This window comes from Cryptomeria japonica, chromosome 9 (assembly GCF_030272615.1).
Source record: "Cryptomeria japonica chromosome 9, Sugi_1.0, whole genome shotgun sequence".
In the NCBI taxonomy this organism is placed as follows: Eukaryota; Viridiplantae; Streptophyta; class Pinopsida; order Cupressales; family Cupressaceae; genus Cryptomeria; species Cryptomeria japonica.
The window spans coordinates 408,684,932-408,701,430 of NC_081413.1; the positions used below are offsets into that span (position 1 = coordinate 408,684,932).

The 16,499-nt window shown below is 34.0% G+C and overlaps 1 protein-coding gene across 1 annotated transcript; it reads right to left on the minus strand.

Annotated features, from left to right (window-relative positions):
- Nucleotides 1–2,020: 2,020 nt before the first annotated feature.
- LOC131073704 (metalloendoproteinase 1-MMP-like) lies at nt 2,021–2,934 on the minus strand. Its single transcript, XM_058010206.2, has one exon. The coding sequence runs from the start codon at nt 2,906–2,908 to the stop codon at nt 2,534–2,536; it is 375 nt and encodes a 124-aa protein (XP_057866189.1). The 5' UTR covers nt 2,909–2,934; the 3' UTR covers nt 2,021–2,533.
- Nucleotides 2,935–16,499: the final 13,565 nt, after the last annotated feature.

A 16,499-nucleotide genomic window follows, 5' to 3' on the forward strand; every position in this document is an offset into this window, starting at 1 on the left:
TAAGAGTAGTATTAATTTCCATTAGAATCGCCCTATTCCTTCTAGACTCCTCCAAGGCTAACAACACATCTTTCCCTATAAAGTCCCAACATTTCTGGAAGAATAATGCCGTAAATCCATCCGGTCCTGGTGCCTTTTCCGGGTGCATGGAAAAGACTATCTCTTTCAATTCAGCTAATGAAAATGGGGCCATCAACATCTTATTATCTTCTTGAGAGACTAAAGGAGGGATTGAATTTACAAACTTGTCATCAACCACCACTGGCTCTACTGAGAGAAGAGATTTAAAAAACCTAATAGCTTCAGAGGCTATTTCATCTTCATCTAGCAGAGTATTACCATTAGAATCAATAATACAAGAGATTCGATTACGAAGTCTCTTGAGCTTAGATGAGGAATGAAAGAATTTGGTATTTCGATCACCTTCAGAAAGTTAGAGATCCCTAGACTTCTGCCTCCAATAAAATTCTTCCCTAGCCAGAATCTCACTCAACTGAATGTTCAGTACTTTAAGCTCATCCTACATTGCAGAAGACATACCTGAAGCAACAATTTTTTTATTAAGTTGCTCAATTTCCTCCTGAATCCTGGCCTTTTCACCAAAAACATTCTTAAAATGCCACACATTCCAGTCCTTTATTCTTGTCTTCAAAAAACCCAACTTTTTAACTAGTTGAAGAGTTATTTATGATTATTATTAAAGTTTTTTAAATAAATTATGTAGAGGACACACTAGTTATCATGTTTTGCAAGTTTTTTATATTTAAAATTACCCTCTTACATATTGAAAAGTGAATGCGTGCAACGTTTCTTTATGTATCCCCATCTCTCTCTCTCTCTCTCTCTCTCTCTCTCTCTCTCTCTCTCTCTCTCTCTCACTCTCTCTCTCTCACACACACACACACACACACACACACTATATTTATCCCTCTATTTCTATATCTCTCTCACACTCTCTCTCTTCCTCATATCATTCCCCTATTTCTCCCTCCTTATGTTTATCTCTCCATCTATCCCCCTCTCTCTATTATTTATCTCTCACCACCTTTATCCATCTATCTCTAACTTTCCATCTCTCCTTCTCTATCTATATCTCATTATCTCTCTCTCTCTCTCTCTCTCTCTCTCTCTCTCTCTCTCTCTCTCTCTCTCTCTTTTCCTATCTCTACTTCTCTTTGTTTGTCCATCTCTCTATCCATTTCTTTTTGTGTATCTCTCCCTCTCCCACTTGGTAATGAAACATGATTATCTTTCTAATTCAATGGTTTTATTTCAATCATGTTTGAACCCTTGTATGTGGATGCATAGTTGATTTCTAGAAACCAATTCTCCAGTGAGAACATTCTTACTTAAACAAAACCATTTTATAAGTGGCCTCATGTGATGCACAAATGTATGCAACAAAAAAAGAACCAAATTCTCCTAATTGACCTTCTACATCTATTCGGCATGCCTATTGCTCACCAAGGTGTAATTGCTTGTCTTTATACTTTTTAATGAATCAACAAGTATGATTATACTGGCACCGTTGAGAGTTGTCATTTAGATATCCTGATGACGTCTACAACTTATCCCTCGTTGCTTGACAAGAAACTATAAAGTATAAACCATAAATTTAGGATTTTGGAGATTCTTTGTATAACTAATTTATATAACTAATTAAACTTTTGTTTACTAAGTTAGACTGAAGTTGGCCTTGAGCCGCATCCAACTGGAGCAAAACTGCAGTTTGAACAGTGCTAGTAAATGGTTGAAAGATACCTAGATAGCTGCAGTTATGGTGTTAAGAGCTATCAGATGCATGATGCATGATGCATGCATAGATTGGGGTTGAGAGTTCAAAAGGGGAGGACGAGGAGGCCCGAATAAGAAAATGAAGCAATATCAGAACCAAATGAAATGCAGAGTAGTGGGAACAAGATTTGGGCTGAGAGCTGAACATGGGAGGATTCCCATAGAGGTGAAAGAAAGAAGCAAGAAAATGGATGTAGCAAAAAGGCCCAATTCGAACTGAATCTTACATTGTGATGAAAGAAAGAAGGAAGAAAATGAATCTTGCAGCACAGTATCAAAAAGGCCCAATTAAAACGTTTGCCCAAATGATTAAGAGAGAAATGTACTAAGCAGAATGGGAACAAGATTTGGGCAACAGGGGAGGGGGAGGCCCAAGCCCAGGTGAAGGATTCCCATACAGGGTAGCAACAGCATCATCTTCAGTGAGGAAGCGGCGGAGGAAGTCGATCTTCATCTTGGCGTCCTCATCACCGTGCTCTCCTTCGACGAACTCGAATACCCACTCATCACCGTCACCGTCACCGTCGAACTAGATCTTGATCATGGCCTCCTCCAAGCTCTCCACCTCCCTGAAACTCAGAGGAACCACCTTCACAAAACTGTCGAATGTCGCAGCAATCGCCGACCGGATGTCGTGGTCGGACAGAATGGGTGAGCAAATTATGGAGGAGATGGCATAGGTGAGGTTGCTTCTGCTGCTGCTCCACTTGTTCTGCCCTGCAATCAGATTCCACGATTTTTATTTTATCGGGCGAAGCAGATTCAGGGGTGCGTGTGCGTCTTCTTGACCGCACCTTGGGAGACTCAGGCTCTGGATTGTTGGGGCATCAAGAAAGCCCGTGACTGGCAAGTTGAAGTTACTCTGGTAGACCCTCACCGCCGCTTCCAGTCGCTCATCAAACAGACCATTCTCCTTCTCCACTTCCGCCCCTGCAATTGCATTGTACCCCAACCTTTGAAGATGAACTTTTATCTCTGCAACCATCCCATGGCTGTCGCCTTTTTTAAACTCCAGCCTGGAAGCGTGTTGAATGCCCGTGATAATTGCCACCACCATTACAATGCCTACGCCAAGCACCCTGCTGCATCTCTCCATCTTCTTCCCTTTGCCCATTGCCCACTGCCACCACCATTACAATGCCTACGCCAAGCACCCTCCAAATTTTCTTGCACCATTTCAGTTACAATGAAATCTTCCAACCACTTTGAAATATAAATAATAATAGTTGTTACCTCTTCTCCATTACACACAAATAAATTAAAAAATGATTCAAATAGAAAAATATATGTGGAGAAGACATGATACTTGGTGTCAATCCTGGAAGAGCACCATGATACTCTATAAAAGATAGATGATAAATTGATATAATGATTTAAAGATTTATTTTGTGATATAAAAAATCAACTAAAATTAAATAAACCTTTGAAAGATACAAATATTAATAATTTTTTTAAATTATAATTAAATCGGTTATATTTCTCTATAATTAATACATACAATTTGATCAATTGGCTATGAAATAAGGCACACATAATATTTCAAATTCATGATGCATTTTTAATAAGTCAATATTAAAATTTAAAGGGACATTCCAAGATGATTATTAGATATCATCTTCAAGGCATAAACATCATTAGCAAACACTTCACAACAAGCATTTAGGAAATCAATAAACAAGCAAATGGAAATAAATTTATGAAACAAACATATTAAAAGGACACAAGACTTTAAAAGTTTACCCACAACATAGGGATCCAAAATCATAAATGATTAAGATTAGAGGCAATTGCATAGACATCAATAGCATTACTATATTCATAAATGAATAGGATTAGTTACAAAGCCAACATACAATTAAACTCAAGGTGAATAATTTGACCATTGGAACTAGGTAAGGTAAGATTCTCAAGTGAATCAATGTATTCTCCTTCACATCCATCCATTGGTTGAGCAACGATATAAATATATCCTACACATTGAATTTAAAGCATCGAATCCAATAAGGAGGATCATACTCAAAGTAGTTATGTATTCTAGTAATGCAACTATCTATCCCATAGTTAAGAGTTAATAATTAGCTCAATATATTATGACAAGTTAAGGGTTAACATATTATAAATGAAGTCTCCAAAACCCCTGTGGGTGGCGGTTCACAAGGTACCCATTCAATATTTTACCCTAGATGGTTGTTATACTATTGTTTATGGTCATCATTTTGTTTTACTCAACCATTCAAGATACAAAGATAAGGTTTACTTTCTATTTTATCTTCTTTAGTAGTTGAGAATGGGCATTAGGGGTCACATAAAAAGCTCTAAGAATCTTATCTTTCATGAAGGGTTAATCTTGTTTTGATTATGGAACACTTAAAGTTGGCCAAAGGAAAGACCAAAATCCTCCCTTTCTTGGGTAATTCCAACAATGAAGAAAACACGGATCTAGAGTATATGGGCTTGGACAACCAGGCTACAACGAGAATGGCTGGTAGACTGAGGATGATGGTGATCCTAATTTTGTAGACCAAGAAGTGAAAGGGAAGAAGTTTGATAAGTAGAAAGAGATTAAAAAAGGAGGGCCTCCCCTACTTCCCATGTTCACTCTATTTTGGATGAAAGCAATCATAATAATCTGACATGTTTAGGAGATTCCCTTCTAGTGATTGACAGGGACAATATATTTCCTTTTTTTGAGAAACCTTGACATGATTCCCTATTCCTTAATTCTGATAAAGAGAGCTCAAATGATCTCTCGGGTGTGGCCAAGAATATGGAAGTGGACACTTTCAGGATGCAAAAGTGGTTCTTCCATAAATTGAATGAAAGCAATATCAAAATTAGGATGCTCAAGTTTGAATTGCAAATGAAAGGTGGAAATTTGATATTAATAAGGAAGATGTGGGAAATTGCAAGGCACAAAGAAGGTTTTCTCTTTTCAAATTCAATCTTTTAATCATCTTCAATCGCCTAAAATGAGGAATGGAAAAATGCAACCTAGAAGGAAGGAGCAAAAAATTGTCATGCACAAGGAAGATTTGATCTTTAATAAAATTCATCAAATTTGGAGTGGAAATCTTGCAAGGCACAAGGAAGGTGTGAAAATTTACTAGAAAGAAGGAAGGTTTTCCCTCTCAATTTCCACTCAAGGATTGATTTAAAAGGAAGACTATAAATTCACACTCTATATGGAAGATTTTTCCCTTTATACCTTAAAGCTTACCTTCTTCTTTCATCGTTCAATTTTGGCCAAGGGTGGAAAATCGCACCTCACAAGGAAGGAGTAGATAAAAACAAGGAAGAAGGAAGGTTACTATTTCCATGTTTTCTTGACCTTCTTCATTCCATTTTTTTACTTGGATTGCTCATCACTTTCTTGAAGAATGGAAAATAAACCTCTAGAAGGAAGAGTGGAAATTTGCAAGGTAGGAGGAAGATTTTGTTTTCCTTGTTTTCCAACCTTCTTTGTTCCAATTTGCTAGCAAAATTTCATTTAGAGTGGAAATTCGACCCCTAGAAGGAAGATTTGATTTCGTTCACTTCTTTTCCTTCTTGATAATTCTCTCTACTTGCAAGGGGTGGAAAATTGATTAGCACAAGGAAGATTTTCACTTTCATCAAATTTTTCCTTGTAAACTTCCCTTTTAGATTGGAAAATTGATCCTTAGAAGGAAGATTTCTAGCTTCTCTTTCACTTAGCTCTCAATTCCAAAGAGTGGAAATTCGATAGGTAGAAGGAAATTTCCAATTTTATTGTTGAACAAACTCCATCACTTAATACTAGCCTTCACCTATTCTCCAAAGGATGGAAAAATGACCCCTAGAAGGAAGTTTCCAACTTTTGCTCACCTTGATTTCTTTCTTGGAAACCTTGCAACATGAAAAAACTTGACAACATTTGAAAAAATTATCAATATTGTGCACTCACTTCTACCCTGCAATCATAAGGACCCTTCATCTAAGCTAGCTTGAAGTATAAACTTTTGAAAGTGAATTGCTTTAGGAGATCAAAATTTACTGTTAAACAAACATAAACCCTAAAAAGAAACTAGACACCTAAGCAAAAAAAAAAGGTCCTGATTTGCAATAGGGGGATGTGTGAAAAGGTCAGAACTATAACCTTTATACATTAATTGTGTTGTAAAACAATTTTAGGCAGTTTTGGTAATCAAACAATAGTTGTTTCATTTTTAGTTGTTGATATTAGATACTCCTCCTAATGTTCGCACTACAATGGAGCATGGTGTTGTTGCAACAATAAAAAATTTCTAAAGCTTCGATAGAGTAATGAGATAGATTAGTAAATTTCGCTTTTTCTTTTAATGATCAATCAATAATAAAAAATTTGATACTCGTATGTAGTTTAATTGCTATCTTAATGCTTGTTGTAGGGGCTTGTCACTCTTGATCATGAACGTGCCCTCATTGTGGATGAACATCATGATTATATGTATACAATAATTAATTATTCTATTATATTTTATTCTATAATTCATTTTTATATATATTATACATTGATGTCTACACTTTTAATTATATCAATTGGAGCTCTAGAGAAGTCTAGCATAGGAGGACTAGTGAGCATAGTTGAAAGATGCTAACATCGCATACATCTTCATCCCCTCACTAGTCGAAGACAACTTGTGATCTACTTCCTCTTGCAAGTGGGAAATCAATAGACCATGGGCCCTTTGTTGTATGCCTATATGACATTTTTGAGCATATGTTTTGTATTACGGATATGTCACATTTTATGTCCATATGGCTTTTGACAAGCATGTATCATTGTATTGGATATATATTTTATATTCTTATCGACATGAAATGTTGTATGGCTTTATGAATTTTTGGTTAATCTAAATCATTTTTACAACTGTTATCCTTAATTGCATATACATTTGATGACTGAAATCAATATCCTCTAATTGTATCAACATGTGTTAGATTGTGATAGTTTTATACTATAAATCTTGGCTTACTTAGTCTATATTGCACTTGAAATATAGTTTTTGTGAGGGAAGAGGGAATTGTTAATAGGAAAAAATTGGCAATTTTTAGTGGTAGTTTGTATGTTTTTTGAAAATACAAGATTTGTTTTAAAAGTATTGGGTGGTTTTGCTACCACCTCTTTACTAGAGGCGGTCATTTCACTCGAACTAAAATACAATATCTCAAAATGTTATATTTTTTAATTTCCTCAATCTTTTCAAATTCTAGGTGTTTCTTAAAGTCTACCCAACTCTATAAATATGCAATATAAGCTTGAATTAAGTATCAAGGAGATAAACAAAATGGTTTATAATAGCATTTTATGAATGTTTCAAAGTTTCTACTAGTTGTCATGTGTTGCAAGAAGGTTGTAAGGTTCTTAAGATGTTGATAAGGTATGCAAGATTACATATTCTCTCTATTTTGTCTACATTTATTATTAGATCTTTCATTAAAATCAATTTTTGTTCCAAAATTAAATTTATGATAAAGTTATGACAAGTGTAATGAAACTATCTAAACAAGGTTCTGACATGTGTAATGAAACTATGACAGTCCTAAATAGCTTATGACTGTCGTAATGGAGTTACGATTGTTCTAATGAACCCATCATTATCCTAAGAATGTAACATAGATTCATAATGAGCCTATGATTGTCCTAATAAAGTTGTGACAATCTTAACAATTAAGCTAAGATAGTCCTAATGAAGTTACGATAATCCTAGATTTTTATAAACTAACCTCTATGTCTTGTTTTTGCATACATGTAGAAATAATCATCATGTGATTTTATGCTCATAACTGCATATCTAAGGTTGCAATCATTCTAGGTATTTATTAAATACATTATTATCAATTGGGCACTTCATTTTGAGCTATCACTCATCATATTCGATGAAGGATTGATTTTCTAAGCTGATTGACCCTCTAGAAGAGGTTGTATTATTCACCCAAGGCATATTGGTTATGATAGGTCTAAGAAAATTTTATAAATTATTGGTTTAATTCCTTCTCTCCAGGGTGTTGATTATTGTTGGTGAAAGTTAGTAAGAGCTGGAGAAAACTCTAAGGCTTGTGAAGAACAAAATTTTGTTCAAGTCAAATACATTTGACACTTGTGTTGCTAGTTATGCATTGGAATTGATTTTGAGCATTTTATTTATGGTTTGAAGATTATACCGGATATGCAATACTGTTTAGAAAATTGATTTATAATGTATGAACTCATGCTTTGAAATTTAAATGATGCCTTAACATGAACAACTCTACTATTTCTTTGTTTTGATCATGTTACTCGTTGATTATCTTAACTTCTATGTAAACTAAAAATGTAAACAACAACAAACTACTTCATGTAAACAACCTAAAAATGAAGATAAATAACATATAAGAGAAACACAAGCTAGGGATAGGATGTCACTAAGTTTGAGGGATGATCAAGCCTACAAGCATATTCAAAACTAGGAAATGGGAAGGAGATCAAGATTGCACACCTTTCCTATTGCTATAAAAGGGGACTCTTGGTGAAGGATTCCACATTTTCAATCAATTAAAGACACAATTTCAAGAAAGGAAGAGGTCCTAACCAAGGAATACACATGTCCAAGCAAGGAGTAGATCCACATGAATGAAAAATAATTTCATGAAAGAAAGGATATCAAGTTATAAAAGATAAAACTCAACTAGCATTTCCACCAGTTATAAAATTTATTTCCACCAACATACAAACAAGAAAAACTAGGCTATTATGTTTCTCACCAAGTATCATTACACATGAAATTGTACCACAATGAATGAAAATGAGCCCCCAAAAGGTAAGCTACCAATGTCACATAGTGAAGAGCAACATAAGAGGAACTTAAATGGTATTTAGAAGAGATAAGATGAGGCTCCAACTTATTGTCATCTTTTATTTGAATGATACCAGTTACAATAAGTTGTTAAAATTTACACCAAATCATGACATTCATTATTGCAATGGTCATATATTTGATGATATTTGCAAAAAGAAGGTTTATCTTGATTGTGTGTAGGATTCTTCCTTTAATATTCCAAAGGGAGAGTAATCAAGTTGGCTTTGAGAAGCTTAAACAAAATAGTCTCTTGTTGTGATGAGAAGTTGGGAGAAGATGACATAAGTTTATTAGACAATGGGGAAGTGGATGTCGAAAAAGAAGGAGGTTAGAAATCTAAACCTTAATTAGAAAAGTGTAATTTAGATTTATCATGAGCCTCAATAATTTGTTGCACACATCCTAAACCATGTCCATCATATCCATGTTCATAAATTTTTTTTTTTAACCAATTCCATAATGTTTTTCCAAATCAAGTCTAGGAGTTTTACTGGGTGTTGAAATGTCAAAAGGGCAGGTATCACTCTTAGTTTCAATTGGGTTTAAGTATAAAGAGACACAATAATCATCAAGAGATGTGTTGAAAGAAGAGGTTGGAGTGAACTTAGAAGAATATTGAACAAATGACACACTAGGCTCATTTGAGGCCCGATTCTTAAATTCAAGGCCTTTATGTTGACCACAAAAGGAGACTATAAAGTCTAAAGGACCTCAATTTTCTTTTAAGAAAGCATCATTGGTAAGAGGCTATGTTGTAGAAGGGAGTGTTAAGGGAAGATATAGATCCTACCTCTTTTTCAACATTACTATATATCCTTGTATCAATCGGTAGGGTGTACATCTTGTTGTTATGAATCAATTTGAGTAAGAGATGTATGGTGGAAGGGAGAGCTTGCATAGCATGGATCAATGGTCTTCCTAGAAGAATATTATAATTAAGAGTATCAGGAATGACATGGATAAGTGTGGTCGTAATTGTAGGACCTACTTTAATAGAAAATGTAATTGTACCTAACGACTATCTACCAACATTATAAAATCCATAAAAAGAGATAGAATCAGGTTGAATGAGGGAGGTATCTCCTTTGTTCTTATGTAATAAGTCAATGCTACAAATGTGAAAAAATGAAATATTATCAATTAGAGTACATCTTATGCCAATATCATTAAATATCAAAATAATCATGAGGGGATCATACTGATTTTGAATTTCTAAAGAAGGTAACTCATGTTGGGAAAACACAATATCAGTCTTTGTTTCATTCATACAAGTAAGAAAAAATAGTACATCAATTTATCTAGCAGAAGATGAGACAACTATATTCTATAAGGCTTCTTGGAGCATCCCATGGTATGTAGGTGAAGTTTGAATCAAATCTAAAATATATATATTAGCTAAAGTAGCATGAAGTTTATCAACAAGATCATTCTCCTTATCAACATGTTGTGACAAACAAGGTGGTCAAGGAAGAAAAGGTTGGGAAGTATGAAGAAAACTGGGATCTTGTTTGTTGTTTCAAGTGTTATATGTGTGACCTATTGTATGATAATTTGGTTGTTCTGATTAATTAAGAAAAACAGGTTTTCAGGACCCGAAACCTTTTACATAGGAGATTAATATAAGACAATAAAAAGTCCAGAGCTTATAAACTGCTTACAAAATGATTGGCAAAAAAGCGAGCAAACCAAAAGGACAGCTAAAGAAAAAAACAACAAAGAAACTAGGAAATGATAATTTGGTTGTTGATTCAATCTAGCTTTAACAATAATCATTATTTTTTTTAAGTTGAGGGACATCTTGATGAAGGTGGAAAATAATTTTAGGCTTCATAGAAATAGAAACATGAATATATTTGACTTTATTAGGTCCTTTATCCACTTAAGCATTATCTTTAGGAGAGAGAGAATCAGAAACATTGTTAGTAATATCTTCCTCTTTCAACAAAACATCATGAATAGGATCAATTTTGGGAGAGGGAGAAATATGATTGATCAATACTCTTCTCTAGAAGGGATGTCAATAAAGTGAGTAGAAGGTAAAATTTCATGAAGGGAGGTCTTAATGGTATCATCCTCTTGCTCCAAGGTATTCTCATGGGTAAGACAAGATTTAGGATGCGAGAACACATAACTCATTAATTCTTCATCTCTAGAGGTAAAGACATGGAAGTGAATAGAAGGTAAGGTATCACTAGGAAAATTATCAACAAAATCATCCTCTTGCAATAAAATATCCTCATGAGGTAGGTAATTTTTAGGAGAAGGATCAACATCATCCTTCAAAACTTCATCCCTAGGAGGTATATTTTTGAAAGAAGTGCTAATAATATATTCTTGCACCAAAGTGTCCTCATTGTTAAAACAATCATTAGGAGAGGGATAGAGTGATACAAGGGAGGCTAGGCCACTATCAAGTCTATGAAATATATTCATCACGAAACTGACTAATTGAAAACACAATGAAAATAATTTTCTTTTCCAAATGATAACATATGCAAAATGCACGATATAAGAGATTAAACTATGAAATTTTTATGACTTTTAACCAATGTGAGTACATAAAAAATAAATATTAGAAAGGAATAATCTAATAATTTCATGCAAAGATCAGATATAAAATTGAAAATTAGAAGTTATGCAAATGTAAGAAGAGTTGGTTCACCAAAATGTAAAGTATTGGGAATGAGATTCACTAGCCTAAACAATGTGCAAAATATAAATCAAACCCAATCCTACTAATTATATTGGAGAACAATTAACATGTACAATTAAAAACCTTTGAGAGAACTAGGCACAATAGTTGATTATTATCTTTTCTACATTTGATTGATTGGGTATGATTGGGAATTGAAAATGCAAGAAATGGGCTAAATAGTACAAAAGTGGCAACAATCAACATAAACAAATAAATACAAAATGGAGAATCAACTGAAATGTACAAAATTGGAAAGGAGATGTAGAGATGAACTCTTCTTAAAATTTTGAGCTCAAATTGAGTGGACATTGGGGCTAGGTGCCTTTGTCCTGACAGATCTTAGGGTGTAGAAGAGGAATCAAAGTGGTCTCAAGAGCTTCCAAATTATCTTCTTATCAAACTACAAGTAAAAACAACTAGACTATGGTTCTAAGTGCCCTATTCCAAATATACTATTGTGCTAGGTACCCTAGTCCAGGTGGAATATGGCACTAGGCACCCTAATCCAGGATGGCTATGACACTAGGAACCCTAGTCTAGGTGGACTATGGTCCTAGGTACCCTAGTCTTTGAGGACTATGCTGCTAATTATAAGTTTCATACCCCTTTCTGATAAAATTTCTTGAGAAGTTTTGATTTTGAGTCCTAATTCCTTTTGTATCTTTAATCTAAGTATATAACCTGTTTATAAACCTAAACATACATAAAATGATAAAAAAAATGGTGTTTGGTTGTATAGGGGCTTGCCTAAGTCAAAACCCTACAACAATGATGATTAGGAAAAAAATAGAAATTTGAAGTAATATTAAAAATTGAGATAATATTACCTCAAGCTTAATGGTATTAATGATGATGCAATTCCCTTAGGATAAGTCCTACAAGACTTGATGTAATAACATGAAAAATCATCACAAAATCCATCACGAAGACATAATAGATGGCAACTTGTAGCTTGATGCTCCTTAAAATCAAACTTGTACTTGAAGATTAATAATTTCTCTATAATTGAAACTTGTAGATGATAAAATGACTTAGGAATGATGTCTTTTATAGGGTTCTTAAGGTATTTTATTTTTGAGGCTAACTTATATTGTCATATCCCAATTTCGAGACCAAATCTGGAAATATTAATGTTGATACATTACTCTCTTGAAATGATTAATAAGAAAGGACACACCAAAATAAATGCCAAATAAAGAGTGTGTTGAAGTTTTAAAATGGGATACGACTCATATTCTTGAATTTATTGGATTAACTCAAGAGAATAAATGGTCCCAAAATGCTTAGATGAATGGAAAAACTAGAATGAGTGCTAGGAGAGTGTGAAATTGGACTCGATGATTAAGGAGTACAATTTATGACACTACATATAATATGAAATTAAATTTTAAGATACAAAAATAAATGTAATAAACATGGGTACTTAGCTTAAAGAATACAAGTCTTTGATGAAATTAGATTTTAGAAGAGTTGACATTATATCACAAAGGGACATTTTATTGGTAAATAGTTGAAAGTGTGTAATGTATCAAAGATGATAGGAAAGATCTTTAAAATGGCGTCTTGAATTTGATAGAGATCATATTTATGTGACTATGTGTTTTGAGGTGAAAAATTAGGGTTTCACAAGTTATGATTTGTAAACTAGTAAACCACTTAATTTTCACATGACATACGTTAAAAAGAGGATAAATACAATAGATCCAACCTCAATTCTATTAGGAAGACGATTGTGTTGAATATCAAGGCAACTGAGAGGGGGGTAAATTAGTTGACAATAAAATTTTCTTTTAGACTTAATTAACATATCTTGAATAATTAGTAGAACAAAACAAATCAAGCACAAGAAACACCTAAATTTACGTGGAAAACCCAAGAAGAGAAAAACCACAGAGAATGTTAATTCTCAATAAATATGTAAGGAAACTTGCAGCCAATTTTATGACAATTTCCACATAACCCAATTTAGATCTTAATCAAATCAACACATAGAAGCTGCATGCAAAGAATAGACAACATACCCATGAAAAAGTGACACAAGATATATCCTAGGAAAACCCCGATGAGGGAAAAAACTAGCCTCCAAAAGAATCATCCACCGTGTATTATCATCAATGCATCCATTACAATACAACTATGGAAAGCTTCTGAAAACCCAACCATAACAAGCCATCGATAAGCACTCCATGTGACCAAACATGAATCCACACATCCCATGCCATGCTTCCTTCACAAATGCTAACCTGGCTAACTGACCAACCCAAAAAACTACCCTTGTGGTTGCTTTTATAAACACAGGCTCCCACAAAACCACAAAGTTGTAGTACATCAAAACCATGTTCCCAAAACCATGTGACAATAAATATAATTTTTTTCCTACCTACCCTTGACCCACATTTAATATTGGGTACTTCATCATAATTACATTCCCCAATATTAAATAAATACAATATAATAATACCAATGTGTGAATACAACTCATTAATTGGTTACAACAATATTCCAAGGGAATCTCTACATGTTGCATATCCATCTAGGTGTTCCTAGGTGCAACAATACAATATGATATTACAATATAATTTCATGTCCACCTCACACAATAATAAAATAATACAACAATGAAAAATTATTATGCAAGGTGTATAACACCATTTTCCCAACAAAATAAACATCAGCTAAGGTGACATCGATTAAGGTGATTTTAACAAAGGATGGCTCACTGCCAAGGTGCTCACTACAGATGGGCTCACTATGCAAAAAGGCTCACTATAAGAAGGCTCACTGCCCAGAAAGGCTCATTGCCGAAGAAGAAAGAAAGATAAAGAAAATCCACCACTAAAACACAATTTGTACTATCAAAATTGCTTCCGGTAATGACCCGCAACACTCTACTCACACAACAACTAGATTCTATCAATCTCACATGTCTTCAACGCAAAAGGCCACACCTCAACTCATCAAATTATACACCTAAATATATTATTTCCATAAAAATATAATCCTGAATGTCGGCTGAGATAGATATCTAAAATAGGTCTCCACTAATCATTCCAGTGGTGGGCAGAAATGAGAAGTAGACCTTATTACACCATTCCTCATCTAACATGTAAACACATTACATATATCACCAAATTTGGATCCCGAATATTATCTACATGCTATATAACTACCATTACACAACTTCAATGTCAAGTTTGAAAAAACCTGGAGCTCTCCAGACCAATCCGGTGTTGGAATCAAGGAACACTAAGAGGGGGGTGAATTAGTGTTCTGCAAACTTTAACTTTAATCAATTTTTTTAACCACTTAATGCATTTAATCAGTAGAAAGATGCAAGAACACAAAACAAAAAACTGCAGCACCATAACACCAAGATTTTTATACGTGGAAACCTAGTCAAGGGATTCACCATGGTGGGGATGAACCCACAATATGAGTATACTCAATTAGAAGTTTTAAAATGAGAATGCACATGCATTGGGGCACACTACCCAAAGCTCATTTCTCAAAAGAGAGGCTCACTTCCTACAACTCAATTACAAAATTTCACTAGACTATTTTAACTAAGAGTAGCATCTACAAATGCCTATTTATAGTTTTGGTTAAGCACATTATACACACTTTTTGTACTCTACCTTATGTTGCCCCGTTTCACTATTTTTCTAAGATCCTGAGCACAAATCTCTATCCTATGCACATGGAACTACGCACAATTGATCAAAAACACCTTTTTTTCCCAAAATGATCAAAATCATCGATCTTATATATCCACAACAAGAAACTAACTCAATTGTGATATTCCTTAAAATGACCTAGTGAAACATTCTCATGCCTTAGGCAAAATATTGGTCATTTTGATTTTATTCGGCTCTCTATCTTGTATTTTTAGGCTTAGGATTTAGGGTTTATGTCATCTGGTTGAGTCTCATTATTAAAAAATCTTAAACATCTTATATTTCTTCATTACCTTTTTGTCTTAAGTCTAAGGGTTATAGTAACGTTGGTGGGGCCTTTTTATGTCATAGGCATTAATTTGTTTGGTGGTCTTTATATTTTCCTAAGTTTGTGTTTTAGTGTTTTCCGTCGGTGGGTCCCCTTTTTGATATTTCATCGTGCGCATAATTTTCCTAAGTCTAGCCTTAAATATTTTTATTGATGTCTTTGTGATAACAGTTGAGATACTAAAGGTTCCTATTATCTGCACATGATTCAATGGATGGAGATGTTTTAATCTTGGTCTGTAATGCCCATACCCTAGTTAGACTTGTAAAACCCGTTTGACCATGATTGACTTCCTAAGTGGCATTCTTGAAAGGTAGGTTAACCATGGTGAAATGTGTAGTTTAGATAATACTAATAATTGTGCATACTTATTATTGTGCTTTCGCATCGATTCTCGTGTAAATGTAATTGTTCCTAACCCTTGTGATAAATCTTGAGCTAACGCCTTCATTGAATATGTATATGTATATGCATGCTTGTATGAATTCATGGGTGCAGGAGATTGCAGGTACAACACCGCTTAGGGCAAGGTTCATCTCCTTTGGGATTTTGCAAGGTTAAGTATGCCTCCTTCATCTTTAGAATTCGGATTTGGTGGACATATAACTCTCGTCTTGCCTTAGCCATGGTTAGGTGAGCATCGTGTGTGGATTCATGGGCTTTCTTTTCATTGGGATGCGTGTCGAGAGATTTGGAGGACTTCCTCGATTTGCGTGCCCTGCGCGAGGTAAGTGAGGTTTGTTATCCTAAGTATTAAATTCAAATTTATGAGTAAACGTACACATTAGAGATATAGAAATTTAAATAGGTAATTTCTTTTATATGATTAATCATTAATTTAAGAGATTTGCTTTAAATTATTATTGTAGCAAGCTTAAGGTATTTAATTGGGGTTAGTGTGCTCATTCACGCATTTGTAACATTTACGTATTTGTAGTAGAGAAATTAGAATAAATAAAACTCTTGCATTAGATTAGTCATTTATTTAAAAATGTCACTTTATTATGTTATAGCGAGTTAATTTAATAGCTAATTTTAAAATAATGAATTTAATGAGTTATGCATTTTGGAAAGGAAAAATTTAAAGTCATTTGGGAGATAGAAATAAATTACTCATTTCCACATTTTGGAAGAAAAAAAAAGGGGTAAATTATTATTATTTAAAAGAAATT